The 25947-nt window shown below is 61.9% G+C and overlaps 4 protein-coding genes across 9 annotated transcripts in view; 3 read left to right on the forward strand and 1 right to left on the reverse strand.

Moving 5' to 3' along the window:
- The window catches only part of CACNA2D2 (calcium voltage-gated channel auxiliary subunit alpha2delta 2), a 233437-nt gene extending 218390 nt beyond the window's left edge, over positions 1–15047 (forward strand). For 3 of the 4 annotated variants that reach the window (XM_062610205.1, XM_062610203.1, XM_062610206.1), the window contains 25 exons: positions 738–827; positions 909–977; positions 1375–1449; positions 1913–1987; positions 2161–2232; positions 2543–2614; positions 2751–2812; positions 4053–4129; positions 5316–5336; positions 7281–7341; positions 9869–9966; positions 10171–10261; positions 10396–10458; positions 10581–10684; positions 10770–10868; positions 10959–11053; positions 11305–11352; positions 11702–11773; positions 11947–12099; positions 12574–12626; positions 12717–12772; positions 12875–12998; positions 13598–13707; positions 13924–14012; positions 14451–15047. In XM_062610205.1, coding sequence (XP_062466189.1) covers positions 738–827; positions 909–977; positions 1375–1449; positions 1913–1987; positions 2161–2232; positions 2543–2614; positions 2751–2812; positions 4053–4129; positions 5316–5336; positions 7281–7341; positions 9869–9966; positions 10171–10261; positions 10396–10458; positions 10581–10684; positions 10770–10868; positions 10959–11053; positions 11305–11352; positions 11702–11773; positions 11947–12099; positions 12574–12626; positions 12717–12772; positions 12875–12998; positions 13598–13707; positions 13924–14012; positions 14451–14579 — 2058 coding nt within the window. In that variant the 3' untranslated portion in view covers positions 14580–15047. The remainder of the gene's footprint in view (positions 1–737; positions 828–908; positions 978–1374; positions 1450–1912; positions 1988–2160; positions 2233–2542; positions 2615–2750; positions 2813–4052; positions 4130–5315; positions 5337–7280; positions 7342–9868; positions 9967–10170; positions 10262–10395; positions 10459–10580; positions 10685–10769; positions 10869–10958; positions 11054–11304; positions 11353–11701; positions 11774–11946; positions 12100–12573; positions 12627–12716; positions 12773–12874; positions 12999–13597; positions 13708–13923; positions 14013–14450) is intronic. The other variant, XM_062610204.1, reaches the window with a different exon arrangement.
- Positions 15048–17443: 2396 nt separating this feature from the next.
- Positions 17444–20320, forward strand: TMEM115 (transmembrane protein 115). Its single transcript, XM_062610232.1, has 2 exons — positions 17444–18440; positions 19147–20320. The coding sequence occupies exons 1-2, from the start codon at positions 17587–17589 to the stop codon at positions 19343–19345; spliced, it is 1053 nt and encodes a 350-aa protein (XP_062466216.1). The 5' UTR covers positions 17444–17586; the 3' UTR covers positions 19346–20320.
- A 232-nt stretch (positions 20321–20552) lies between these two features.
- On the reverse strand, positions 20553–22521 carry LOC134159380 (transmembrane reductase CYB561D2). Its single transcript, XM_062610233.1, has 3 exons — positions 22367–22521; positions 22250–22287; positions 20553–22103 (listed from the first exon to the last, which is right to left on the reverse strand). Exons 1-3 carry the CDS (start codon positions 22491–22493, stop codon positions 21600–21602), a joined length of 669 nt encoding a protein of 222 aa, XP_062466217.1. The 5' UTR covers positions 22494–22521; the 3' UTR covers positions 20553–21599.
- Positions 22522–22710: 189 nt separating this feature from the next.
- Positions 22711–25939, forward strand: NPRL2 (NPR2 like, GATOR1 complex subunit). Of its 3 annotated transcripts, none has more exons than XR_009963129.1 (11): positions 22711–22845; positions 22952–23043; positions 23412–23580; positions 23810–23918; positions 24164–24300; positions 24587–24684; positions 24774–24810; positions 24966–25059; positions 25134–25251; positions 25463–25577; positions 25786–25915. XR_009963129.1 is itself a non-coding variant. In XM_062610231.1 (11 exons), the coding sequence occupies exons 1-11, from the start codon at positions 22774–22776 to the stop codon at positions 25851–25853; spliced, it is 1137 nt and encodes a 378-aa protein (XP_062466215.1). In that variant the 5' UTR covers positions 22713–22773; the 3' UTR covers positions 25854–25939. The 3 variants fall into 3 exon arrangements, 1 of the variants encoding a protein (XP_062466215.1); XM_062610231.1 differs by having other exon boundaries at positions 22713–22845; positions 25435–25577; positions 25786–25939; XR_009963130.1 differs by lacking the exon at positions 25786–25915 and having other exon boundaries at positions 25134–25346; positions 25463–25579.
- The last annotated feature ends 8 nt before the right edge of the window (positions 25940–25947 follow it).

Genomic DNA, 25947 nt, shown 5'->3' on the forward strand with positions numbered 1-25947 from the left:
GCTGGCAGTGAGCACGGCAGCGAGCTGGGGAGCCGAGCCCTCAGCCAGGCCGTGCGCTATTGAAATAAGTAATTCATCTTCTGCAGCTCCCCACGGACCTGCTGCCTTTTGAGTGACTAATTATGAGACATGAGGCTTTAATGAGCACACAGCAGAGCAGAGCAGGCGGGAGCAGGAGCAGGCAGGGCCACCCCAGCAGCAGCCCATTCAGCAGAGCCAAGCGTGTGTGCCTCACACCGCGTCCCATCCCACTGCCCCTCTCCTGCCCCTTTTCCATATTGGATGCACATGGTAGGCAGGTGGTGAGGGTACCTGAGCAGGGCAGCCCCTCGGGGCAGGGTTGGCATCATGGCACAGGGGCTGTCCCCTGCCCAGAGGTCTGCCTTGGCAAGGAGAGCCAGGATAAGGGAAACCTGCCTCAGGAGAAGATCCCAAAAGGCCAGGATGGGTGGGAGCTGGGAGAGGTCTGGCTGATGGCTTCCTGGGGAGCCCCTGCCCTGCCGTGCCCTGACAATAGTGAGCAGCATCTTGTTTGCATCTCTACAGGCCGTTTGGTTTCAGCTGGAGCATCACCCTTGGATGCCAAGCTCCTTCCCCTAACTCAGCCTGCAGCCAGGGCTAGCACCAAGCACTCTGTTAATAATCCCAGGGTGTGCACGGGGACAGGGCTGTCACCAGCTTGGAGCAAGGAGGCATCGGTTTCCACATGGTGCTTTCTCCATTCTGTGTTCTTGCAGGAGTACTTGGATGTGCTGGGCAGACCCATGGTCCTGGCAGGGAACCGAGCCAAGCAGGTTCAGTGGACCAATGTCTATCAGGATGCCCTGGTAAGGATCCCCCATCCTCGGGGTGCAGGTGGGGACCCCCAGTCTCCCAGCCCCATAGGACACCCTTCTGTGCTTGTGCAGGGGCTGGGCCTGGTGGTGACTGGCACGCTGCCAGTGTTCAACCTGACGGAGGACAGCAGTGACAGGAAGGTAGGAGACTGTGGCTGCACCAACTTGCCTGCACTGGGACCCCCATTGTAGGGTTGCGGGGAGAGTGCCCTGATGCCGGCTGCATGGCTGGGGGGCACTGGCACCCCGGGGTGCTGCCTGGCCTGCACCCCCTCCCTGGGGTGGTACCAGGGTGACTGCCATCCCGCTAGCTCTCCCATTCAGTGGGGCCAGCTGGCAGCTGCAAGTCCCTGGGGGATGCAGTGTCCCACGGAAGGATCTGGGGGGGCTGGCACATCCCACCCTGGGCCCCTGCAGTGTCTGGATCTCGACACACATCCTCAGAGGGAGAAGAGGTCCCTGTTTTCCCATCCCTGTACTGGTGGTGGCAGGTGACAGCCCTGGTCCTACCTGTCCCCCTCCCTGCGCTTCCTTCCAGAACCAGCTCATCCTGGGCGTGATGGGGATCGATGTGGCTCTCAACGACATCAAGAGGCTGACTCCACGATACAACGTGCGTGCGGTCCCTTCCCCTCCATCCCTGCCCTGCACTGCCCAAGCTTGGAGTGGGAACCCGCTGCAGGGAGCCCCGAGCTGCAACCCACAGCACCCCATTGCACTTCCAGCAGTGCTGGTGGTAACAGGGTGCTGAGGCCATGACTGCAGGCAGGACTAGGGCAGGCAGACAGGGATCATAGCTGAATGATGCTCTGGGAATCAGAGCAGAGCCCAAACCCTTGCAGGGTGAGCAGGCAATAAACCTTGCCAGCCTGGGGAAAGGGGCAGCAGGCAAAATCCAGAGCCAGGATGAGAGATGCTGTTGGCTGAGAGTAGAAATAGATGGATAGAAAAGGCTGAGCCCCAGGGGTGGCATGGGGTGAGCTCTGCCTGCAGAGGTGAGGGCGATCACACCGGCACAGCATGGCGTGGTTCAGAGCCGCCTGGCCAGCCTCATCCCTCCTCCTGTCCTCTCGCAGCTGGGGGCAAACGGTTACGTCTTCGCCATCGACCTGAACGGCTACGTCCTGCTGCACCCCAACCTGCAGCCCCAGGTGAGGAGGGGCCCGTTGGGGTGGCAGCAGCAGGGTTATCCGGGTCTTGTGGGATAAGGCAGCTTCCCGGGGTCGTTGGGAGCTAATTGTGGGAATTGTGATGAGTTTGCCTGGACTCAGCAGCGGATGCGGGAGCCCTGAGCCCTTCCCTGGCTCTCTCTCTCTGCCTGCAGATCATCAATTTCCGTGAGCCGGTGACGCTGGACTTCCTGGATGCTGAGCTGGAGGACGAGAACAAGGAGGAGGTGGGCAGACCCAGGGGCAGCTTTTGGGGTACATGCTGCCCCCATCTGCAGTTGCAAAGGGCACTCAGCCCCTCCAGCCTGCCCCGGGGAGCACCTCACGCTAAGGGCCCCGGCACATATCCCGTGGGATCACAGCAGGGATGGGAGCTGGGTCACTGTCCCCTGGGTGTGAGCATGATGATCCCCTGACCCCAGGCTACTCACCCTCACATCTGCACCCCTGGTGCAAACCCACTGGGGGGTGGGTGCCTGCAGGCACATGGCAGGGCTCTGTGACCCTCAGTTGCCTCCTCCCTCTGTTGTCCCCCAGATCCGGAGAAGCATGATTGATGGGAATGATGGGCAGAGGTTCATCAAGACCCTCATCAAGTCTCTGGATGAGGTAATGCTGCAGGGAAGGGGGTCATGGTAAAAGCTACCACTGTGCTGAGCACCACCCCAGCAGCCGGGGTTCCCTGTCACTGCACCAGCAGTGTCCTAGCACCACAGAGGCCTGACTGGCTCCCTCTGACCCACAGCAATACATCGACGAGGTGTTCAGGACCTACACATGGGCCCCCATAAAAAGCACCAACTACAGGTGAGTGGCACTGGTGGCACAACCGTCCTCACCTGGCATCAGCCAGACCCACACCAGCCCAGCGCTGCGGTCCTGTGCAGCCTGGACTTGTGCACAGGACAGGGGCTGGGCTTGTGCAGGTCTTTGCCTGCTCTGCGGTCCTGTGCAGTGAGATGCACCCACCCTGCAGCACAGGCAGCAAAGCTGCCCCCTGCATTTATCACCCAGATTGCACCAGCAGATGTGTAAAAAAGACCTCGGCATCATGTCCATGCTGTCCAACTCACGTTGCCTTCATCCTGTGAGGAGCCATGTGGTCCCCCTACCACCCGGGGTACCCTCCTCCTCCTGCCACCCAGCTCAGGAGGGGCTGGCAAGGGTCACAGCCACCTCCCAGCACTGTCAGATGTCCATGGCACAGCCCCAGTCCTGTCCCCCACAGTGGCCCCGCTATGGAACCAAGCAGCACTGTCGAGACCACTGGCCACTGCAGCGGGCACCCAGGAGCCCAGCTCCCTCCAGCAGTGTCCCATGGGTTCAGACTCCTGGCTGGTGGATCCCTCTCCTTCATGGCTTGCCTGTAGCCAGGGCCTGTGTAATCGTTGTCTTTGGTCTCTCCTCTCTGGGAAGGTTTCGTTCTTTCTTTCAAGGGCTGGGTCTCTCCACACCTTCCTCCACTACAGGGATGTTGTGTCCCTCTTCCATGTGCATCGCACTTGGTTCTCAGGCGGGTGCCTCCTGTCCATCTAAGCCCTGCCTGGACAGGCTTGTCACCTCCTGTGCCCCGGGATAGCCCTGGGTGCCCCCAGGATGGCCCTAGGTGCTGTGGGGATGGCCCTGAGTGCCCTGGGGACAACCCTGGGTGACTGGGTGCTCTGGAGACAAACCTGGATACCACAGGATGGCAGTAGGTGTGCTAGGGATGACCCTGGGTGCTACCAGAATGGCCCTGCATGCTCCAAGGGTGGCCCTGGGTGCCCCAGGATTACCCTAGGTGCTCTGTGGATAGCCTGGGTGCTTTGAGGACAAGTCTGGGTGCCACCAAGATAACCATGGATGCTCTGGGGTTGACCATGGATGCCCCAGGATGATCCTAAAGACAACCCTGGGCACCCCAGGACAGCGCTGGGCACAGTGAACTGTGCAGGGGGCCAGTGGGGCTGCTGCCTGCCACCAACCAAGGGGTGCCAGGCAGGGGCTGGCCAAGGGCTCTGGGTGGGTGTAAAGCCTTACACCGCCTGTCTGCTCTCCCCCTCCGCAGCCTGGGGCTGGTTCTGCCTCCCTACAGCACCTACTACATCCAGGCCAACCTCAGCGACCAGATCCTGCAAGTGAAGTGTAAGTAGCCCCTGGCTCTCCCCACTGCCCTCTCGCACTCCTGCTCACCCCGACACCAGCCCACGGCTGTGGGGGGTGGGAGGGTGGGGGGGTGAAACACAAAGCAAAAGGAGATAGGGATCACTGAGAGAGGCAAACCAGGAAAAGTCAGGCGTGAGTAGAGGTGGATGCACGGAGGGGGAGCGAGCTGCCTGCCTGGGGCGCGCCAGGGTTTGGGCTTGATGCTTTGCTCCCCAAAACCGGAGCCCCAGGATGCAGGCAGGCGCTGCCCGGCGCAGGCAGGGGCTGCACCGCTGCCACTTCGCCTCCCGGGGACAAGGGATGACGCTGTAGCAGCCACTTAATTTGCGAGCCTGGGAAAGTTTGCATGGATCTCTCGAGTTTCCTTTGGTTTCTTACGATTCTTTGGTTTCGGTTTAAGCCATTTCTTCTTCTTTTTATGAGTTCGGTTTCGGTTGGTTTCGATTTTCGTTTGGAATTAGTCTGTGTACGTGTGTGTTAGCCTGGCCCCCCCCTTTCTCTCTCTTTCTCTCTCCCCTGACCCCCAAGCCTTTTTCCCACCACAGGTCCACGCTGCTCCCAGGGACCCTCTCCCCTGTGGCAGAACCGGACCCTTCCCCTCTCCTCTCCGGTTCCACCCGTTTCTTGCCCTCGATGGCGGCTTGACCCCAGCCCCACTGCAGCCCCGGCCCCTGCCCCTCCATCCGTTGGCAGGAGCCCCGTGTCCCTGCAGGGACGAGGCCAGGCTGTCCCTGTCCCCGGGAGGGGGATCCCCCCGTCCTCCCCCCCGCCGTGCATGCCCCCTGACTCAGTGAGGACATCTTGATACCAAGACTGTTGCAACTGTTTGCTACTGACTTTCATTTTCCGTTGGAGTATTGAATATATTTATATATATTTCTCTAGTTATATCTTTGCATACTTATTTTTTGTTGATTCTTATTTCACCGTGGCTTTGCTTTTCCTTCTGTTACTGGGTTTCTCTTTTCCTTTTCTTCATGTCGTTTTTTGCAAGAGGTTTCCTTTTGGTATGATTATGATACACAATATTTTTATTCAAACGGCGATTGAATAAAATATTGTTTGTGCCCCCCCTTCCCCCTTTCCACCCAACCCCCTTTTTTTTTGTTTGTTGTTTTTTTGTTTGTTGTTTTTCTTGCTTTCTCTCTATGGTGGATTCACACAGTACCAAACATCAAAATGAAGGGCAAGTATTTTCAGTCTCAGACCACTCACCTTCACCACCCCGTCCCCTGCCCCGTGTCCAGTCCCTCCCAGCCCCCTGCTTGCCCATCTCCCTGCCCGTTTGCCACGCCGAACCTGCAAACCGCCACCGACTCGCCCTTCCTCCCTCCTCCTCCTCCTCCTCTCCTCCAGTTCCCCCTTTATTTGAAAGCAACATGTCTTGTTCTGTCCATGAGAGCTTTGTCACGACGATCCCCCACTCCCTCCCCGCGCATTGCTCCCAAACCCGGTTTGGTATTGTTCAAGAGCTGATCTTGTATGAAACTGCTGTTTTCGATCCACGAGGTTTTTCGTAGCTAGTTTGATGCCCTTGCTCTTCCTCTCCCCTACCCTGGCCCTTCTTGCTCCTCTCCCCCACCCCGCTCGCCTCCTCTGGCTCCTTCTCCTCTGTCCCAGCTCCTCTGCTTCTTCCTCCCCAAGACAACTCAACCTGAAGGGATAGGGCTGTGCAGGGAGTGGGGGGCTGTAGGTGGGCACCCAAAGGTGGCAGGGATGGAGGGAAGGTGGGGACCCAGTCCTCTGCCATCGTCACCCTCTGGGACAAGTGTTTTGGGGGAAGCCCCCCAAGCACAACCTCTTGGCAGAGGTGGGGATGGGAGCGCCCTGGGGTGATGCCACCCGCTGCACAGGGGAAGGTGAGCCTGGGGCAGGGTCTCACACTGCTCAGTGGCTGTCCTTGCTGGCCCAGCATGGCATGAAGCCCCTGGCAGCCGCAGCATCCCAGCACCATCCGTGCCCGCAGGAGCAGCTAAGTTCTATGCCAAGGTCCCACTGAGGCCAGGGCTGATAACCCCCCTGCAGTGGAGCAGGAGCTCAGCCATGCGACCCAGGGCCGGATTTGTCCCACGTGTCACCCTCAGCCCTGTTCCATCAGCTTTGAGTTGCCTCCTCCCGGTGACCCTGTGATGGCAATGCTGATGGACCAAGTACGAGTGTTTTGTACCCTCCTCCTCCTCCTCTTCCTCTTCCTCTCATTGGCTTGTACCCAGCCCCTGCCTACAGCCCTCGGAGAGCAACAGTCCAACCTCTGGCTGTGCCGTGCCATGCACCGGGGGCCGGTGGGAGGGCTGGGGGTGGCGGTGCCCATGGGGGGGCTGATGCCCTGGGTTGTCCCATAGCACCCCCACACCCACCCCCTAACCCATGAGCTGAACCCTGCATCTGCCACCCCGATGTCGGGGGGGGGTCCCAAGAGGCACCCCAAGCCCTGCTGCACTGCCACCCCCCCTTAAAGCAGAGCGAGGTGCCGGGCTGGTGTGCGAGCATGGACCCGGTCCCCATTGGGGTCCCACCACCCCGGGGAGGGACGGTGCCGCGGCAGAGCCCGGCAGCGCGTTGCCCGGTGCTGGGCAGGGAGCCTCTGGTTGGACTGTCCTCAGCAAGGAGCCCCGTTTGGCCATGTCGATGCCTGAAAACTCCTTTTTCTTTCTCCCGACAACCGAGTGTTCTGGTGATCCTCCTGCGGCCAGGAGCGCAGCATGCGGTTCCCTGTCCTCAACCACCCCGTCCCCCGAGAGAGAGACGCCTCACACCCTCCCAAACATGCATATATATATATATATATATCTCTACGTGTGCGCACATATATATATGTGTGTGTGTCTCTGTGTGTCCCTGCGTACACGCCACCGGCCGCGCGTACGCATCCGCGCACCTCCAGCCCGCGACCGAGCAAATTCGAGCCGAGATGGGCAAACCTCTCCCGATTTGGCTATAACCTTCCTTCCCGTGCGGTGCCAGCAACAGCAGAACGGCCTTTTCCTTCCTCTCTTGTTACCAAGAGCAGCAAATGCCTTTTATTTTCTGTTGTTATTCCCTCCCCTCTCTCTCTGTCCGTCTCTCTCCCTCCTGGCCCCGCTGTCGTGCTCCCCGGTCCCCGCAGGATAACCTTCCCTTTCTGTTGCAGATTTTGAATACCTGCTGCCCAACAGCTTTGAGTCGGAGGGACATGTGTTCATTGCTCCCAGGTAGCTTTGCGTGTGCGCTTGCCGAGGTGTGCATCCGCCCCGGCCCCGCTGCTGCCCCCTCCCCGCCATCGCCCCCCCCTCCCCATCCTCACCTCATCGTGCCTTGTCCCCCCTGCCCGTCCCCTGTCGCTCTGTGTGTCGTGTGCCCGCTCGGCCGAGGGGGGCTGCCGCCGGGACCCCGGCCCCGCTCCGCCACCCGGTTGCATCCAGCACCGTATATATGCACCCGGTAGGGCCCGGCCCTTGCGCGTGCATATATAGGTATAGTTTCTGAAAGTCCCCCGCCGGGCGAGGGGCCGGCGGTGCCATCATACAGTCGTGCTGGCTGCGGGGGGAGGCAGGAGGAAGGTAGGTTTGGGGTCAAATTTGGGGTGCCCAGGGCTTTGGGGAGGCTGCAGGCTGTGAGCAGGGACAGACACGTCCCCCCCGCCCCAGGCTGTGCCACAGCCCAGTCCTAGGATCACAGAATCAACCAGGTTGGAAAAGCCCTTTAAGCTCATCCAGTCCAACCCTTACCCCAGCGCTGCCAAGGCCACCACTGCCCCATGGCACTGAGGCCTCGTCTCCACGGGGTGTGAGCACTTGCAGGGATGGTGACTGCAGCCCTGCCCTGGGCAGCCTGTTCCAATGCCTGAGCACCCTCTGGGGCAGGAATTTTTCCTCAGCTCCATCTAAACCTGCCCTGGGGCAGCTTGAGGCCGTTTCCTCTTGTCCCATCCCTTGTTCCTTGGGAGCAGAGCCCAGCCCCTCCTGGCTCCATCCTCCTGTCAGGCACTTGGAGGGAGCCATCAGGTCTCCCCTGAGCCTTCTCTTTCCAGACTGAACCCCCCAGCTCCCTCAGCCATTCCCCATCACACTTGTGCTCCAGAAGCCACCTGTCCGGGGACAAAGGACCATTGCTCAGCTGGGAGCAGGCAGCCCCATTGTTCTGCTGGCACCCTGGGCTTCCTGCCACTGCAGTGCAACCTCTGACCAGCCCTAATTAACATTACCAGCTAATCACCGGTGTATTTATATGTCATTGTAACAGCTAAATGCCCCATTAGGAGGTGTTTTATCCTTGCAGTTCTTAGGGACTGCAGCAGATCAAGGCTGTGCCAGCTGCCTACAGCAGGATCACTCACTGACACCAGTTTGGGGTGAGCCAGCCCAAACTGTAGTTATTGTGCAGCCCTGGCTTTCTGGAGAGTCCTGGTCCCTGGGTGATGCATGGAGTAGCAGGGGTGAGATCCAGAAAACATGGGAGCCAAAGCAGAGTATTAAGGAGAAACAGAAAACCCCGTTAGTAAAAGATTGGCCCAGAAATGTGCTAAGAAAATAGCTAGAGGTGATGTGCAAGGCTCAAGGAGTGGGTCTGCCCCCTGACCGCCCCACTGAGGTTACAATGATGGGGTCAGTGTCCAGCCTGGGGCAGCCAGAGGGAAAAGCAGACTTTGCAAATCAGGATGAGCCCTTCAGACTCTGCTGTGAGCACCTTCCTGCAGCAGGGAGGTCCCGCGTGGTGGGGTGGCACCCAGGGCGACTGTATGATCTGCCATGCCATGGGCCATGGACGTTTTCAGAAACCATATGTCCCCCATGGGTGTGTGAGTACCTGTATCTGTGCGTGTCGGGTAGAGCTTTAGGTGGCTGCTCCCCACGGGCTGACCAGGGTGTCCCAGCTCTTCCAGCTGCCCCATGGGCAGGCTCCTGCCACCCCCTGCTCTGGCATTTGTCTTCTTAATGAGGTTTTGGGCAGAGTCAGGAGCTTGGTGGAGGTGATGTGAGCAGGGGGAGCCCTGACCCCCGGCACTGCCTGCAGCCACTGGGGCTGAGAGGCTCACACTGACCTGTGCCATCCCATTAGAGCCTTACAGTGACAGCAGGGTTAGAGCCATCCCCACCTCAGCAGGGCTGGGGCGCGGATGTGGCACCACTCATGGTGCCTGTCCCAGGAGGGGCTCAGGGCCACTGATGCCCACAGGCGAGCACCCACCTCCTCTGGTGGGACTCACCCAGCACCTACACAAAGGGTGCAGGTATGGCTGCCGAGTGCCTGCTTGGTGCCACCAGCACAGCCATGGGTGTTCCCCAGGCAAAGCCCCGCTGGCACCCACAGCGGAGTCCCCGCTCCCCAGGGTCCCACAGGTAAGTACGGTGGCAAAGTCACCCAGGCCCACCAGTAGCCCCACCAGTATGGGGAGAGCCGGGTTCAGGGTTGTACTACTCCGTGCTAACTGGGATCCATCAAGCCTGGCCCTGGCAGAGGTGACGGCACCTCGGTGCCCATGGCAGTGATGGACACGATGGCTGCCATGGTGGCTGAGCCGCTGGCGCTGCAGGCAGCAGAGGCTGGCTGCAGAGATGCCCACAGCCACCTGCCTGGCAGGGTGACACGCACAGGAGTGGTGGCACGTCACCACCGTCATGTCCCCCAGCAAGCCTGGGTGCTGGCAGCACGACCAGCGCCCTCCCCGCTGTCCTGGGGGAGAACTGACCTTGCCTTTTCCATCCTCGCAAACAACAAACCTTGTCCCCCAAACCCCAGAGAGTATTGCAAAGACCTCGACTTGTCGGATAACAACACCGAGTTCCTGGAAAACTTTATTGCCCTCATGGAAAAGGTGACCCCAGACTCCAAGCAGTGTGAGTAGCCAGGGATGGCTGGTGGGGGGCTGGCTGGGGGAACTGGGAGGGACTGGGGTGAAGAGGGAGATGGGGCAGGGGTGAACCATTCTGGGGTTGGGGTCTCAGGAGCTGCAGAGTGAGTGCTGGGGCAAGGCAGGGGGGTGCAGGTGGCCTCCATGGGGCCAACCCTCACTGCCTCCTCCTCTCTGTCTTCATCCCAAGGTGACAACTTCCTCCTGCACAACCTGATCCTGGACACGGGCATCACGCAGCAGTTGGTGGATCGGGTCTGGAAGGACCAGGACCTCAACACGTATGTGGAGGCGAGGTGGCCCGGTTCAGGCAGCACTGGCTGGGGACAGAGCGGGATTGGGATGGGATATGGGGATGGGGAGTGGGACAGAGCAAACCCCCACTGATGCTTGGTGTGCCCGGCCCTTCTTACAGGTACAGCCTCTTGGCTGTCTTCGCAGCCACCGACGGGGGCATCACCCGCGTCTTCCCTAACAAGTGAGTGTGTGGGGGTTGAGTGCATGGTCATCCCCAAACTGTGACATGTCTGCTGCTGTGGGGCCGTCTCTGGTGGGACCAGAGGCAGGGGGGCAATCATGGCTGTGACTGCTTTCCCCCAGGGCTGCGGATGACTGGGAAGAGGAACCAGAGCCCTTCAATGCCAGTTTCTACCGGAGGAGCCTGGACAACAAGGGTTACATCTTCAAGCCGCCCTACAGGGATGGTGGGTGCCAGCTCAGGGCAGCAGGGGGTGGCACTGGCTGCTACTGGCCCCACATGTCCCCTGAAGCCACCCCTGCCCTCTACAGCCGGCTACCGGGAGCTGGACCTGGAGAACAACACCATCGGGATCCTGGTGAGCACCGCCGTGGAGCTCAGCATCGGGGGCAAGACACTGAAACCAGCAGGTAGGCAGGGAGCTGGGTGCCCCGACACCAGGCTGGGGGTCCCCATCAGTGTGTCCCCCCCATGCTTACCCCATCTCCATGCTGCCCCAGTGGTGGGGGTGAAGCTGGACCTGGAGGCCTGGGCTGAGAAGTTCAAAGTGCTGGCGAGCAACCGGACAGACCGTGACCAGCTGGGCGCCCGCAGGGTACGTGTCCCCTGGGGCACTGTGTGGGGATGGGGACACGGACAGGGACAGGGACAGGGAGGGAGCTGTGCTTGCTGGGGAGCACTGCTGGTTCCTGTGGTACTGCTGGGCTTGTGTGTCCTGCACAGCCCTGCCTGTTAAACTTGATGGGGGCACCTTTACCCTGCCCTGGGGACACCACCCCATGTGTCCCCTCCTGGGGTCAGGACAGTCCTGCTAACCTGTCCCCCTGCCCTGTTTGTGCTTGACAGTGCGACCCCTTGACCAGCTGCGAGATGGACTGTGAGGCCAACAACAAGGTGGGTGGTGGGCAGGGTGGTGGCAGTGGGGGACAGCAGGCAGGGAGCAGAGGGTGGCTGGGAGGGCTCCCTGTCCCCTGCCCACCCTGCCTGTGCTGTCTGGGGCAGTGCATCCACCCTGGACCATGGAGCCCTGTCAAGGTGGATGTTGAACCTGCCCGCTTGGGTGATGATACCCGCTCCCTGCACCCAGTGTGGGTGCTCCTGGTACCAAGATGCTCCTGAGCAGCCCCCAGGCTTGGGGACACAGCACTGCCCTCCTGCCTGCCTGCCCGTCACCCCCTGCCCTGCCTGTCCTGCTTTGCCCTGGGCATGGCCAGGTTTGGGTGACGCTGCCCTCCTTCCCCAGGACCTCATCTGTGTCCTCATCGACGATGGGGGCTTCCTGGTGCTCTCCAACCAGGAGGACCACTGGTACCAGGTGAGCAGTGCCCACAGAGCAGCTCTCCTGGGCATGGGATGGCAGCGGGGAGCTGATACCTTTCAGCTAACATCACGGGTGCTATGACAAAGCCCCACTTGAGTGCCCACCAGGGGAGACCCATGGCGAGGTGCGCCCGTGGTTTGGGTGCAAACTCAGTGTCCTCATCCCAGGTGGGCAAGTTCTTCAGCGAGGTGGATGCCAACCTGATGTCTGCTCTCTATAACAACTCCTTCTACGCCCGCAAAGAGTCCTATGACTTCCAGTCCGTCTGTGCTCCAGAGGCCCAGAGCAACACGGGCGCTGCGCCCCGGGGCGTCTTTGTGGTGAGCACCCATGGGGATGGTGGCTTCCCGGTGGTCCAAGAGCCTGGGGACCCATGAGTGTTTTCCCATCACCCCATGTGGGATCACTGGCTGGCTCACTGCCCCCCTCTCAAACAAGCCTGATGAGGAACTGTTCAGTCTGGAGAAGAGAAGACCTTACCACTCCCTACAACTGCCTGACAGGAGGATGGAGCCAGGAGGGTGCTGGGCTCTGCCCGCATGTAGTGAGATAGGACAACAGGGAACGGCCCCAAGCTGCGCCAGGGAGGTTTAAATTGGATATTAGGGATAATTTCTTTACTGAAAGGGTGCTCAGGCATTGGAAGAGGCTGCCCAGGGCAGGGCTGCAGCCACGGTCCCTACACTGTGGAGACGAGGCCCTCAGTGCCATGGGTTAGTGGTGGGGTAAGGGGTTGGACTGGATGAGCTTAAAGGTCTTTTCCAACCTGGCTGATTGCATGGTTCTGCCCGCAGCCCACCGTGGCTGATCTCCTGAGCCTCGCCTGGTGGACCTCGGCTGCAGCCTGGTGAGTCCTGCTGCGTCCCCTCCACTGTGGGGTGGCACCGGCGCATCCTGGGGCCGGGCCAGCTGATGCGGCTGCGCTGTCCTTCCGCAGGTCCCTGTTCCAGCAGTTCCTGTACGGCCTCACCTACAGCAGCTGGTTCCAGACGGGTGAGTCCCTGGGGAGCCGTGGGCTCGGGTGGGCAGGGGATGTGGTTGGGGTCTGTGGTGGGGGTTCCGTGGCCCGTGGCCCACGGCGCTGTGCTGGCGCAGAGGAGGTGGCGGGAGACAGCATGGAGGCCAGGGAGACAAGCTGCATCATGAAGCAGACCCAGTACTACTTCAGCACCGTCAATGCCACCTACAACGCCATCATTGACTGCGGCAACTGCTCCAGGTGGGTCCGTCACCATTGTCCCATCACCTGAGAAGGGTTAGGGACATCCCCAGGCTGCCTTTGCCAGGACCCCTGGGCAGCCACCTGCATGGGGACAATGGGAGATGCTGTGTAGCAACTGGGGGGGCTGGGGGGGGGTGCTGTGGTATCCAAACAGGGAGGACAGAGAGCAATGGTAGTGTCCCCATGGGCTGTGGGATGATGATGACATCCCTAAGGCCCCTCCAAGCAGGACTGAGCTCTGAAAACCCATCTGTGCTGGTTTTCTGGGCAGCCCCTTGGCATGGGGACTGGGAGAGAGTGGAGAATGGGGCTAGGGATGAGGACAGGGATGAGGTTGGGAATGGTGATAAGGTTGGGGATGGGGATGAGGACAGGGGTGAGATTGGAGATGAGGCTGGAGGTTGGGATGACATTGGGGATGGGGATGAGGTTAGGGTTGGGAATGGAGGTGAGGTTGGGAATGGGGATGAGGATGGGGCTTAGACTGGGGATGGGGACACCCTCCCTAGAGCCACTCGCCAGCAGAGCTGGCACCGTGGGCTGGGGGGGATCAGGGCACAGGGTCAGTGGGGTCCCTGCTGCTGTCGCACCCCCAGGCTCTTCCACGCGCAGAGGCTGGCCAACACCAACCTGCTCTTCGTGGTGGCCGACAAGCCCCTCTGCAGCCAGTGTGAGTCCATCAAGCTGCTGCAGGCGGAGGTAAGAGGTATCCTTTGTTGTCCCAGCTGTGTTCCACCGGGACATGGTGGCAGAGCAGTGGGGGGACAGGCAGGGTCTGTGGGGCAGGGCAGGGAGGCCAGGAGCTGTGAGGTCTGGCAGGGGTGGAAGGAGCCAGCCTGTGGCCATAGGGTAAGGGGATGGCCATGGGGCGCCCCACGGGCTCCCACTGCCCTGTCGCTGGTGGTTTCCTTGACCTGCAAAGCGCCCCCGAGGGACCCAAACCAGTGTGAGCTGGTGGACAGGCCCCGCTACCGGAAAGGCCCCCACATCTGCTTCGACTACAATGCAACAGTACGTGGGGTGCAGGGGGGCGCAGAGCTGGGGGGGGCTTGGGAGGGATGGGGGCAGTGGGTGCCCCCTGGGGTGGGGAGGAACAGAGCCATGGGGGGATCCCAGGGATGTGGTGCTGTGGAGGGACCCCCTAATGGGGGTTCAGATCCTGGGGGGGGGGGGGGATGGGAGGAAGGGTCAGGAGCTTTGGGTTGCCCCCTGGGGAGATGAGAGCTATGGGAGGTCCCTAGCAGAGCAATGCCATGGGGTACCCTCCTGGGGGGAACAGAGCCATGGGAGTACCAGGGGAGAGCAGCACCATGGGGTGTTCCCGGGGGGGGGGGCAGTGCCGCGGGGTCCTGCGGCAGGAGGTACAGCAGGGATGCAGAGGGTGCCCTGGGGTGCCGAGGCACCGCTGGGGATGCCCCACGGCCCCTCTCCCTTTGCCCCCCCATCCAGGAAGATACCTCAGACTGCGGCCGAGGGGCTTCCTTCGCCCCCTCCCTAGGGGTCCTGCTCTCCCTGCAGCTGCTGCTCCTCTACTCCAGCGCCAGCCGGCATCCGCTGCCCCCGGCCGCCTGCCTTTAGCCCCCCGGCCCCCCATCTCCGCCAGCTCTCTTTCGTTTCAAGCTCCATCTCCATCCCCTTTCCCGGCCCGGCGGAGCGGGAGCAACGTCCCCTCCACCGCCTCGGGTACCTCGCGGTGCCGCCCCGGCGCTCCCCGCCGGCCGCAGCCAAAGAAGAGCCGGGGTGCGGGCAGGGGCCCCCCGGCAGAGCGGGGACGGAGTCGGTGCCTCGGCGCCCTGCCCTCCCGGCCGCTCGGACTCGGAACGCGGCGGCGGTGCCCACGCCCCCCATCCACCTCGCCTATTTTTTTAGCCTGAAGATTTTAAAGCAGATCTTTCTACATCGAGTTTCCGACATTTTTTTCGCCTGGAGACCGGCGGTGTTTGCTGTCAGCAGTGAGGACACGTGGGAAAACACAAGAAAAAAAGAGGAAAAAAGGGAAGAAAAAAAAAAAAAAAAAAAAAGAAAACAAAAAAAAAAAAGAGAAAAGGACTTGACTGTGCGGGTCAGTATTATTTGTTCCAGCGGGTACCAGCCCCCCAGGGCGCACAGGGCAGCTGGGGGCTCCAGCATCCCTGCGGGCTCGGGCCGGATGCGGGCAGGGATGGAATGGGCGGGCAGCGGGCATCTCCTGTGCCAGGGCAGCCTGCCCCGGGCTCAGCTGCGCTCGTGTGTTCTTGGGCACAGCTTTTGGGGTGAAAAGGAGAGGAAAAAGAAGTGTATTTTGTTTCTTTTCCGTTCTGCAGATCACTGTGAAACCCTGCCCGCCCAGCCCTGCGCAGCCCCCCTGCCAAAGAAACCACAGTGCCCAGGGGAGCGTGGCACTTGTGCCCGAGGGGGACGTGCCATGTGTCCCCAAGCAGGTTGCACCATGTGCCCCATGGTGAGAAGTGGAGCAGGAGGTGCCACATGTCCCCAGAAGGGACATGCCAGGCCCCCCCTACCCATCCCTTGGGGCACCAGAGCGGGACAGCTCCCTGGGTGCTGCTACGGTCCTGGCTGGGGGCACCCAGCATTGGGGGTGTCCCGGGGTGCTGGGGCTCACAGCGGGGCACTCGGGTGAGGGTGTTGTGCCCCAGCCAAAATGCTGGGTGCCAAAGAGGCAGATGGAGCAGCTGCTCAGCCATGGCACCCCACGGCACCCATAGCATCTTATGGCACCCCAGACAGGAGAGGTACTGTGGGGCCGGTGCAGGGTGCCCAGCCGTGACACCCTTGGGTGCTGCAGCGCATGGGGGCCCGTACCCACCACCCATTGCCCCCTGCTGCTCCCAGCAGTGCCAGGGGCCCCTGCAAGCAGCCCCGGGGCCCCTCACCCCCCGGGGCACCTGCTCAGAGCCAACCCATCAACCAGGCCAGGGGAGCCCCCTCGGCGCGGCCACCCCAGGGGGGGCTGGGGAGGGTGCCAGGCGCTAATTAGTGCTGGGGTTAATTAATGGTCATTCTGCTTGTAGCTTTTTCAGTGTGTGTTTGGTTACTGTCTCTGGGAACCGTGTTTGAACAGATGGCTCTGTGTTACCGGGAGTGTGTGTACTTCTGTAGTCTAGTTAGGTGCTCTGCCAGAAACCACCACTATACATACCTATAAATATATACATATATAGTCTATTTTAAGTTAAAAACCAATGAGACAAAGGGGCAGCGTGGCCCCGGTCCCCCCAGGGTCGCATCCTGCCCCGTTCCCCACCTGGAAGCTTCTCTCTGCTCATTCAAAAGCATTGGGCTTTTAATTGATTTTCTTTCATTTATTTTTAATTTCTTTGGGGGTTTTTGGGGTTGTTTGTTTTTTTTTTTTGTTTGGTTTTTTTTTTTTTTTTTGTACAGAAGAGTTGGAAAACTTCAAAAACCCAACAAAAAAAAAAAAAAAAGACGATTTGTAAAATATCGTGCGTGTGACTCCTTGTAAAATATTTTCAAATGGTTTATTACAGAGACTCCGTTATTAAATAATGTTCATATTTTCACTTCACAGGCGGTGGCTGCGTCATTGCCCGGGTACACGGGCACGGGGCGGGGGGGGACGGGACAGGCAGGACATGGGGGTGCTGATGCCTCAAGCCTGCCTGCACCTCGAGGCCAGGACACGGGCAGGGTGCAGGCAGGGCTGCGGGCTCACACACTGCCCAGGGTGCAGCACCCCCGGCTCCCTCAGCGCTGTGTGGTTCCTTCCCCGCATCCCTGTGCCCCCACATCCATCCTGTGTCAGTGTCCCCAAGTGCTCCCCCCCCCCCCCCCGCCGTTCGCAGCCCACCCATGTCAGTGTCCACCGCTACCCTAGGTTTGTGACCCCATGTCCACAACCCCATCACTGTGTGCCCCCATCCTTCTGCTTCGTCTGTGCCCGCTTTGAGTCCCTGTACTCCATGCCCGTGTCTGCCCTGTGTGCCCCCCGTGTCCGTGTGTCCCCATGTCCGTGTGTCCTCCCCGTGTCCCTGTGTCCCCCCCATGTCCCTGTGTCCCCCCCGTGTCCCTGTGTCCCATGTCCGTGTGTCCCCATGCCCGTGTGTCCCCCCCATGTCCGTGTGCCCCCCGTGCCCGTGTGTCCCCATGCCCGTGTGTCCCCCCCGTGTCCGTGTGCCCCCCGTGCCCGTGTGGCCCCATGCCCGTGTGTCCCCCCCGTGTCCGTGTGGCCCCCGTGCCCGTGTGTCCCCCCCGTGTCCGTGTGCCCCCCGTGTCCCTGTGTCCCCTCCATGTCCCTGTATCCCCCCCGTATCCCTGTGTCCCCCCCGTGCCCGTCTCCCCGCCACGGTCCCGCACTACATGTCCCATCATGCCCCGCGACCTCCCCGGCCCTTCCTCTTCCGCAGCGCTTCCCCTTCCCCACCCCGCGCATGCGCAGCGCCGCTGTTTGCCCGCGCCCGGCCTAGCCCAGCAGCGGGCTCCGGCGCGGCCTGAGGCGGCGGCGGCGGCGGCAGGGCCCGGCCCGGGGCTGAGCGGGGCCCGGCGGGGGGGAGGCCGGGCGCTGCAGCCCCCGCGGGGCAGCCCAGCCCAGCCCCGCTCCGCTCCGCTCCGCCGCTGGGGCCCGAAGATGCGGCGGTACCTGCCGGTGGCCCGGCAGCACTTCCTGGCGGCTCTGGCCGGCACCAGCGTGGTGGTGAAGTCGCTGAGCGGCGCCGCGCTCCTGCTGTACCTGCTGTCCTTCGGCGTGGACACGGCCTACGGGCTGGGGGTGACCCCCGGCTACCTCCTGCCCCCCAACTTCTGGGTGTGGACGCTGCTGACGCACGGGCTGGTGGAGCAGCGCGCCTGGGGCCTGGCGGCCAGCCTGGCCACGCTGGGGGCGGCCGGGCGCCTGCTGGAGCCCCTCTGGGGCGCCCTGGAGCTGCTCGTCTTCTTCGCGGTGGTGAACGTGTCGGTGGGGCTCCTGGCGGCGCTCGCCTACTTCCTCACCTACGTGGCCTCCTTCCACCTCGCCTACCTGTTCGCCGTCCGCATCCACGGCGGGCTGGGCTTCCTGGGGGGAGTCTTGGTGGCCCTCAAGCAGACGATGGGGGACAGCACCGTGCTGAAGGTGCCCCAGGTCAGGATGAAGGCTGTCCCCATGCTCCTGCTCCTTCTCCTGGCTCTGCTGCGGCTCGCTGCGCTCGTCGAGAGCAATGTACTGGCCTCGTACGGCTTCGGGCTCCTCTCCAGCTGGGTCTATCTCCGCTTCTACCAGCGGCACAGTAGAGGCCGCGGGGACATGTCCGACCACTTCGCCTTCGCCACTTTCTTCCCCGAGATCGTGCAGCCCGTGGTGGGTCTGGTGGCCAACCTGGTTCACAGCATCCTGGTGAAGGTGAAGGTCTGCCGCAAGACAGTCAAACGCTACGATGTGGGTGCCCCGTCGTCCATCACCATCAGCCTGCCAGGGACAGACCCCCAGGACGCCGAGAGGAGAAGGTATCACTTGCCCTGCTTCCCTGGGGATCGTGTTTATGGGCAGGGAGGGTCAGGTTTAAGGTCTAAATGAGGAGGAGTGGGAAGGTTTGGGTGCGGGGTGCTAAGGGGGACCTTCTCCAGGAGGACCGCCCTCCGTGCTATGGAGGCGGTGGGGAGCCTTTCAGGGTGTGGTGGGACATTGTCCTGCTCTTCCACAACTGGAGCGGTGGTGGAAGTGCAGGAGAGGGGCAGGGAGATCGTGGTAAAGGGGCAGGTGGGGTTTGGGGTCCCTGCAGGAGGAAAAGGGATGGGAGGTGATGGCCCCCTGCTTGTGGCAGCCCTGCAGCCGTTCATCCTGGTACAGGAAGAGGTGTGAGTCAGTCCCATGCCCCGGCCCTCCCACACATCCAGCACTGGCCTCCCGGCTCCCAGCAGGAAGGTTTAGACCAAGCATTGGCACTCGGCTGTCCCCAGCTCTGTTATTCCCCTGTTCCCGAGCGGCTGTGTGCCATCAGACAGCTTCCGAGCGCTCCACGTGGCATGAAAACCCTGCATGTGTAGTCTGAGAGCGTTTCTGTGGGGCAGTCCCAGGTGCACTGGGTCACCTCCAGTGCTGCTGAATCCCCTGCTCCCCTGCTGGGAAGGAGCCAAGGCCAGAAGCAAAGCTGTTAACCCTGCCGTGCCCGCCTGACCCAAGATAACCTACCTGTCTGCCCTTGCCCCGCAGGCAGCTGGCCCTGAAGGCCCTGAACGAGCGGCTGAAGCGTGTGGAGGACCAGTCAGCCTGGCCTAGCATGGAGGATGACGAGGAGGAAGTGACAGTCAAGGCTGAGAGCCCACTGCTGCCCGACCCCAGCGCAGCCGGGAAGGCCTCCAGCCAGGAGTCCAACCTCATCACCTTCCAGGATGCCCCGTCACAGCTGTGACCGGCTGACACGCTGCCCCCTTCCCGGCCGGTCTCTGTTGGAGAGCTGCTGACCCCCGTCACGCCCGCCACCGCCGGGATGCTCGGTGGGCGCGGGGACTCCTCCCGCGGCAGAGGCAGGGGGCTACCTCATTCCAATGCTTCGCTGCTGCTCGCGGCCAGCACCGGGCACGCAGGACGACGACGCTGCCGCCACCACAAGGACGGGATCCTCGCGCCGCTCTCCTCGGCGCAGGGCAGCCCGTGGACATCAGCACCGGCAGCGGGGGCTGCTCTGGGAGGGGACATGGTGCTGATCCCTGCCCCAGGCCACTGCTTACCCATGCAGGAGCAAAGTCGGCAGTGATTCCTTGCTTCTCCTCCGCGCCCGGGGTTGGCCAGAGCGCTCCACACTTACTTCCTCCGTTGCGAAGGTAGTTTTGTCCCACCCGAGGGAACGGGAAGGCTGGTGGGTTCCTCTTCTCAATCCCTTTCCTGTGGGGAGCCTCCTCCGGCCCTGGCAGGAGGTCAGTGGTTTGCCAGGCGGGGGACAGGCTACGGGGCAGGAGGAGACACCCAGCCCCTCACGGTGGGGTTCTCTCTTCCTCCTTCTGTCACCCGCAAAGCCCCGCGAGGAGCCGGTGCCCTCGGCTGCTCTCTGGTTAATCCGTTTGTCAGATTACACTAGAAACTGGGCTTAATTTTTACAGTGGGGCTCTTGCTGCTTCCTCAGCAGCAGGTTTTCTGTCCTGCAGGTAGAATATGGGCTCCCCCTTCTCTTTCCCTTCCTCTGTGTTGATGGGCTTTTTTTGTTCTTTTCTCTGGCTGGAGAGGATCTTTCCCTAGGACAGCCTCCTCACAGCTCCTGCAGCCCCGGGCGCTCCCCAGCCTGGGGCACGGGTTGACAGCGTGTGATTATTTTTTTAAAGGACCACACGAGGTTTTGTCAACCGGGAAAACCACAGACGTTTTGGTTTCAATAAAGAGTTCTTTCAAAGAGCCGGCTCCTGCAGCAGAGCGCGGGCAGGGCACGGGGCAGACACAAAGCAGCCCCTGCGGGCTCCCTGCAGGAGCCTCAGGAGGGGGTTTCTTCCCAGAGGCTCCCAGCAGGTTGGGAAAGACCCTTTGCAAGCAGGAGGTGAGAGGTGGGGGGGGGGGGGGATGTCTGCCTGCACCCAGAATTACACACACACGCCCTCCCCCCCAGCAGTAAAGAGGGCTTATTGCACTGTAGCTGCCTGAAATCTTTATTGAATAAAAGCTCTGGATACAGAGGAATGTTCCAGCCTGGGCGCTGCTCCCAGCTCTCCAGCCCTGCTAGGAGCAGGGTACGTGCTGAGGAGCAGAAGGATCCCCAATGTCGGGTGGGCTGAAGGCAGGCTGCTGTGCTGGCAAGGGGAGGATGTTCGTTTCTGCCTTCCTGGGGGCTGTTTTGTAGGCTGGCTCCAGGGCTTGTCCCCAGGTCTGTGCTGAGCCCTGCTCCCCCATGCTCCCACTGCTCCCTGTGCCCCTCAGAGGGACAAACCTGCTCCTTTGCATCCTGCTGCTTTGCAGCCCGGCCTGGGAATTTGCTTTATAAAATGATCCCCTTCCTGACGCTGAAGCTTTGCTTTCCCAGCCTGCAGGAAGGATTTGTGCGTGGATCTGTGGTTGCCAGGCTGGGCTTACTGCACCAGTCCTGGGGAGCTCCCAGGTTCCTGCATGGGGCTGTGCTGTGGGGTTGGACATGCTGCTGTCCATCGCAGCTGGCATGGGTGCTGCCACTCTGCTTCAGCCCTCCTGTGGCTGAAGCCACAACTGTACCTGTGCTTTTACTAGCCAAGCTGCCTCCATGGCAGGAGGCAGTGTGGTACCATCGCAGCCACCTGCATGAGCAGGGACTCCCTGCCCTCCTCACCAGGACACAATGGCTCGTGTCCTGCCTGCTCCAAAGCAGCCCTGGGTGGGAAGTGAAAAGGAGCACGAATCCTGAGTGAACCCTACAGTTCCCAGCAGTGAGCACCAAGCTGCCATGGGGACCAGCAGCTTCATTTGTGTTGGGAAACATCCCCACCAAGGCAGACATGAGGAGGGCAGCTTCTGCCTGCTCGGCGTCACGCACGTTGTAGCTGCTCCCTGGGGACAAGACACTACGGGCGATCCAGGACAAGAGACGAGTAGGCAGAAATCGAGTTCTGAGGAGACCCTATGAGAGCAGGGGACCCCCGTGGGGGGTGCGAGGGGGAGCCCTCACCTTGCTGGCTCACGCAGGGGAAGTTCAGCTCTGTGTCAGGCCCTCAGTGCTGGCTCCGCTTGCGGTACAGGTAAGCGTTGCTCACCTGGTTCATGATAACCAGGCTGGTGAGAAGGGGACACAGCATGGCAAGGTACCAGGAGACGCTGGTCACCGAGGTGGTGAACCACAGGGAGCACATGCCCAGCATGAGGCTGGCACAGCCCAGCAGGTAGCCCACCAGCCCCGAGGTCGCATGGTAGAGCTTGAGCTTGGCCAGCGTCCAGTTCTTCATGAGCTTGGGGTAGAGCAGGAGCACGCCCCCAGCGCACTGCCCGCCAGCGTACAGCACGGTCAGCAGCCCCGTCAGCCCGTGCCAGGTCACGAAGTGCGCCTTGCCGTTCAGGTGCTTGTTGTAGGTGATGATGCCCAGCCCCAGGAGCGCACAGACGAGGGCGAGCAGCTGCAGGGCCCAGTGCGCCCGCACTTTGACTTTGCGGGAGAAGGAGCGGAGCACCGAGGTCTCCGGGGAGAACATCAGCAACGCTTCGGTCATCAGGAACGAGAACTGGGAGACAGAGGGCAAGGGGTTGGCGTCTGCCGGGGCTCCGCCTCCCACCACCCGCGAAGGCAGACACGGGCTCGTCCTCCGGGCCGGGCGCTGTGCCCGTGGCCGGGGAGCGGCGGGGCCGGTAACCGTGCGGCGGGACTTACCGCGAGGGCCATGAGCAGCGGGTGCCAGGAGAAGAGGCCTGCAAGGGAAGGGCTGATGAGCTGAGGAGAGGCGCGGCCCGCCAGCCCCGCCCGGCCCCGCGCCCGCCCCGCACTCACTGGATCCGGGCCGCGCCAGCACGGCCACGCCGGTGGGGAAGCCCAGCGCCACGAGGTGAGCGGCGGCGCCGGCGGCGGCGCGCAGGGACCGGTACAGCCGGGACTCGGTCTCGGCCGTCAGGGCCATGGCGGCCGGGGGGGGGGAACTGCCGCCGCCGCCGGGCAGGGTGCGCAGCGCCTCACGCCGCGATTGGGTGAGGGGAGCTGTCCGTCTGCTGGCGGGCGGCGCTGATTGGTGGTAGGTGCTGTCACTCAGGGGAGAGCCCGCCCACACCGGCGCGGCCGTGTGACGGCGCGGCACCCGGCATACACGCTACGGTGGCCGGCGGGGGCCGGTGCGCGCTCCGCCGTCCGTGCCGCAGCGGGGCGGCCCTTCCCGTCCCGTCCCGTCCCGCCGTCGGTGCGCCATGGGCGGCAGGATCGAGTGCGTGTTCTTCAGCGAGTTCCACCCCACGCTGGGACCCAAGATCACCTACCAGGTGAGGGCACCCCGGCCATGGGCGGCCGGCGCCCGGCAGCGTTGCACCGCGGGCCGGGGATGAGACCGGGAGCGGGGCTGAGGTTGATCCGCCTGTGCCGCTGCAGGTACCGGAGGACTTCATCTCTCGGGAGCTGTTCGACACCATCCAGGTGTACGTCATCACGAAGCCCGAGCTGCAGAACAAGCTGATCACCGTGTGAGTGCCGCGGGATGCGCAGCGCCAGCTCCGGCTCTGTCCATGGGGTCCCCGCGTTCATTTGGTGCCCGGGATAACCCGTGCGGGAGGTTTGGGGTACCCGGGGCTGCGCACGGTTCTGTCAGCGCCAACTCCAAGAAGGGCGAACGAGTCTTGAGGGCAGTGCTGGTGTTAAATGGAGACTTTATTCCCTGGTGCTGGACTCTCTTAACCCCTTCTTCATTGCGTGTGTTCTGCATTCTGGCCATCTGAGGATTAGACATCGTTTTAAATGTAGAGCAGAGAAGCCCCCGCTTCCAGAACTATCCTTGTGTGGTGCTCAGGCTGCTCGGAGGGCATAGGTGGAGGTTATACTTGTCATCCTGCAGGACAGCCATGGAGAAGAAGCTGATCGGTTGCCCCGTGTGTATTGAGCACAAGAAGTACAGCCGAAACGCTCTGCTCTTCAACCTGGGCTTCGTGTGCGATGCCAGAGCCAAGGCCTGTGCGCTGGAGCCCATAGTGAAGAAGCTGGCTGGCTACCTGACCACCCTGGAGGTGAGTCCTGAGCCAGTGTGAGCAGAGGCTGGCTGCCTCACAATGTGACCCACAGAGCCACCAGTGGCCTGGTGCATGTTGGGTGTCACTGGGCCAGGTGGATCACGCTGGTTTTACCCACACATCACTTGAAGTTGAAGGGAGGACAGGAACCAATATGTGCGGAACCCCACATCTTGGTTCCTGTCCTGTGGGGCGGAGCTGACTTGATTTTCTGCTATCTTTATAGCTGGAAAGTGGTTTCATCTCCAATGAGGAGAGTAAGCAGAAGCTGGTTCCCATCATGACCATCCTGCTGGAGGAGCTGAATGCCAAAGGAAAGTGCACCCTGCCCATAGGTATGGAAGCCCTCCCAGCCCGGGCATGAGTGGGGCAGGGAGGCAGCTGGGCCTTTCCCTGCCTGGATCCGCTCTTCCTGTGCTTGGATCCAGCCTTGCCCTGGCTGGCTCAAAGGGGTGGGAGGGATGGGGTGATGGCTGCAGACACTTCTGAGCAGCCGGGTGGTGCCTGGGGCTGACAGTTGTGAGCTCCCAAGGGAGCAGAGGTTTCTGTGGGGACTGAGCACTCCCCTTTCCCCAACCAGATGAGTCCAACACCATCCACCTGAAGGTGATCGAGCAGCGCCCGGACCCCCCCATTGTGCAGGAGTACGATGTCCCCGTCTTCACCCAAGACAAGGACGACTTCTTCAACTCCCAGTGGGATCTCACCACGCAGCAGGTCTGTGTGCTTGACCAGGGGCAGCATGCTTTGAACAGGATCTGTTTCCAGCCTGCCCAGGGCAGAGGGGTGTCGGGCTGTCCTGCAGATCACCACATTAATAAGCATGGTTTGGTGCTCCCCTTGTCCCGGTGCTTTGAGCAAGCAGTTTCCCCAACAAGGATAAAATGCTGCTGGGGATGGAACTGACCTGTCCAAGTGCACACAGGGGAGTGTCTTGGGCTTCAATGTGATGCCTTGGGCCTCTGCTCTCTCTCCTCTTAGCTCTTGCTTCCTCCCCTCCTAGATCCTGCCCTACATCGATGGCTTTCGGCACGTCCAGAAGATTTCTGCAGAAGCTGACGTGGAGCTGAACTTGGTGCGCATCGCAGTGCAAAACCTGCTGTGAGTGCATGGAAGGGCCTGGCCAGCGGGCAGGAGGGAGGTGGTGGGTGCTGGCAGAGGGGGTCTCACGCTTCCCTGTCTGTCTGCAGGTATTACGGGGTTGTCACACTCGTCTCCATCCTCCAGGTGGGTCGGGCCACGGAGTGTGGGGCCATGAGTGCGATTCAGGCAGCGGCTGCCCCATCAGGGTGGCCACACAGGGGGACAGCGGGATTGGGAGTGGGGCGGGTCTGTCTCTGTTGGAGCCATGGCTAAGCAGAGCTGCTTCCCTCACCTTCCAGTACTCCAATGTCTACTGCACCACACCAAAGGTCCAGGATTTAGTGGATGACAAGTGTCTGCAGGAGGAGTGTCTGTCCTATGTCACCAAGCAAGGTACAGCGTCCCCGCGCTAGGCTGCTGGCAGAGGCAGGAGGAGAGGGCAGCTGACTGGTGACTTGTCCCTGCAGGGCACAAGCGCGCCAGCCTCAGGGATGTGTTCCAGCTGTACTGCGGGCTGAGCCCTGGCACGACGGTGCGAGACCTCATCTCCCGCTATACCCTGCAGCTCCAGAGGGTGGACGAGAGGTTGGTCCCAGCGCCCTCCTGCTTGATCCCATAGGGTGGTGGTGACAGCAGGGGTGGCGGAGTGAGGAGGGAGTGCCCAATCCCTATGTCTGTAGGTGGGGAACGGTGGGGCATGGTGGAACCAGAAGGGAAGGGGGTGTTGGACACCTCAGCACGCGGGTCCCAGCCTGTTCTCACGCGCAGGAGGCTCATCCAGTTTGGTTTGATGAAGGGCCTCATCCGACGGCTCCAGAAATACCCCGTGAAGGTGGCCCGGGACGAGCGGAGCCACCCGGCGCGGCTCTACACGGGCTGCCACAGCTACGATGAGATCTGCTGCAAGACCGGTGAGGAGCCGGGCTCCTCGGGGCCGGCGGGAGGCAGAGCCCCCCGGGCTGGGCACTGCCGTCAGGAATCTCCCTCGCCCCTTTGTGCCGACTGCGGGAGATGGGGTTGGGGTGGGTTCTGTGCCCTGCTGCAATGGGAGGGGTTTGGGGACCCCAACCAGCACCACTCCTGGGCCCCCCGCTGACACTCCGCTGCCTCCCCCCGCAGGCATGAGTTACAAGGAGCTGGATGAGCGCCTGGAGAACGACCCCAACATCATCGTGTGCTGGAAGTGACGGCGGGGATGTCCCCCCCGTCTGTGTCCCAGAGCCCGGTGACCCCCCCGCCGGCCGCCGTGTCTCCCCCGCGCCGCTAGGGGGCGGCAGAGCC

The sequence above is a fragment of the Pezoporus occidentalis genome, unplaced genomic scaffold (genome assembly GCF_034315485.1).
Source record: "Pezoporus occidentalis ecotype Australia unplaced genomic scaffold, CSIRO_AGI_Poc_V1 ctg145, whole genome shotgun sequence".
Classification (NCBI taxonomy): Eukaryota; Metazoa; Chordata; class Aves; order Psittaciformes; family Psittacidae; genus Pezoporus; species Pezoporus occidentalis.

Bases quoted from the DNA above. Each gene is read 5' to 3' on its own strand.
- TMEM115 (XM_062610232.1), top strand. From the start codon at position 17,587: ATGCGGCGGTACCTGCCGGTGGCCCGGCAGCACTTCCTGGCGGCTCTG. The intron at 18,441-19,146 runs GTATCACTTGCC...CTTGCCCCGCAG, and splicing joins CAGGACGCCGAGAGGAGAAG to GCAGCTGGCCCTGAAGGCCC.
- NPRL2 (XM_062610231.1), top strand. From the start codon at position 22,774: ATGGGCGGCAGGATCGAGTGCGTGTTCTTCAGCGAGTTCCACCCCACG. The intron at 23,581-23,809 runs GTGAGTCCTGAG...CTATCTTTATAG, and splicing joins GCTACCTGACCACCCTGGAG to CTGGAAAGTGGTTTCATCTC. The intron at 24,811-24,965 runs GTGGGTCGGGCC...CTCACCTTCCAG, and splicing joins CACTCGTCTCCATCCTCCAG to TACTCCAATGTCTACTGCAC.
- LOC134159380 (XM_062610233.1), bottom strand. From the start codon at position 22,493: ATGGCCCTGACGGCCGAGACCGAGTCCCGGCTGTACCGGTCCCTGCGC. The intron at 22,288-22,366 runs GTGAGTGCGGGG...CTTCCCTTGCAG, and splicing joins GCTGGCGCGGCCCGGATCCA to GCCTCTTCTCCTGGCACCCG. The intron at 22,104-22,249 runs GTAAGTCCCGCC...TCTGTCTCCCAG, and splicing joins CGCTGCTCATGGCCCTCGCG to TTCTCGTTCCTGATGACCGA.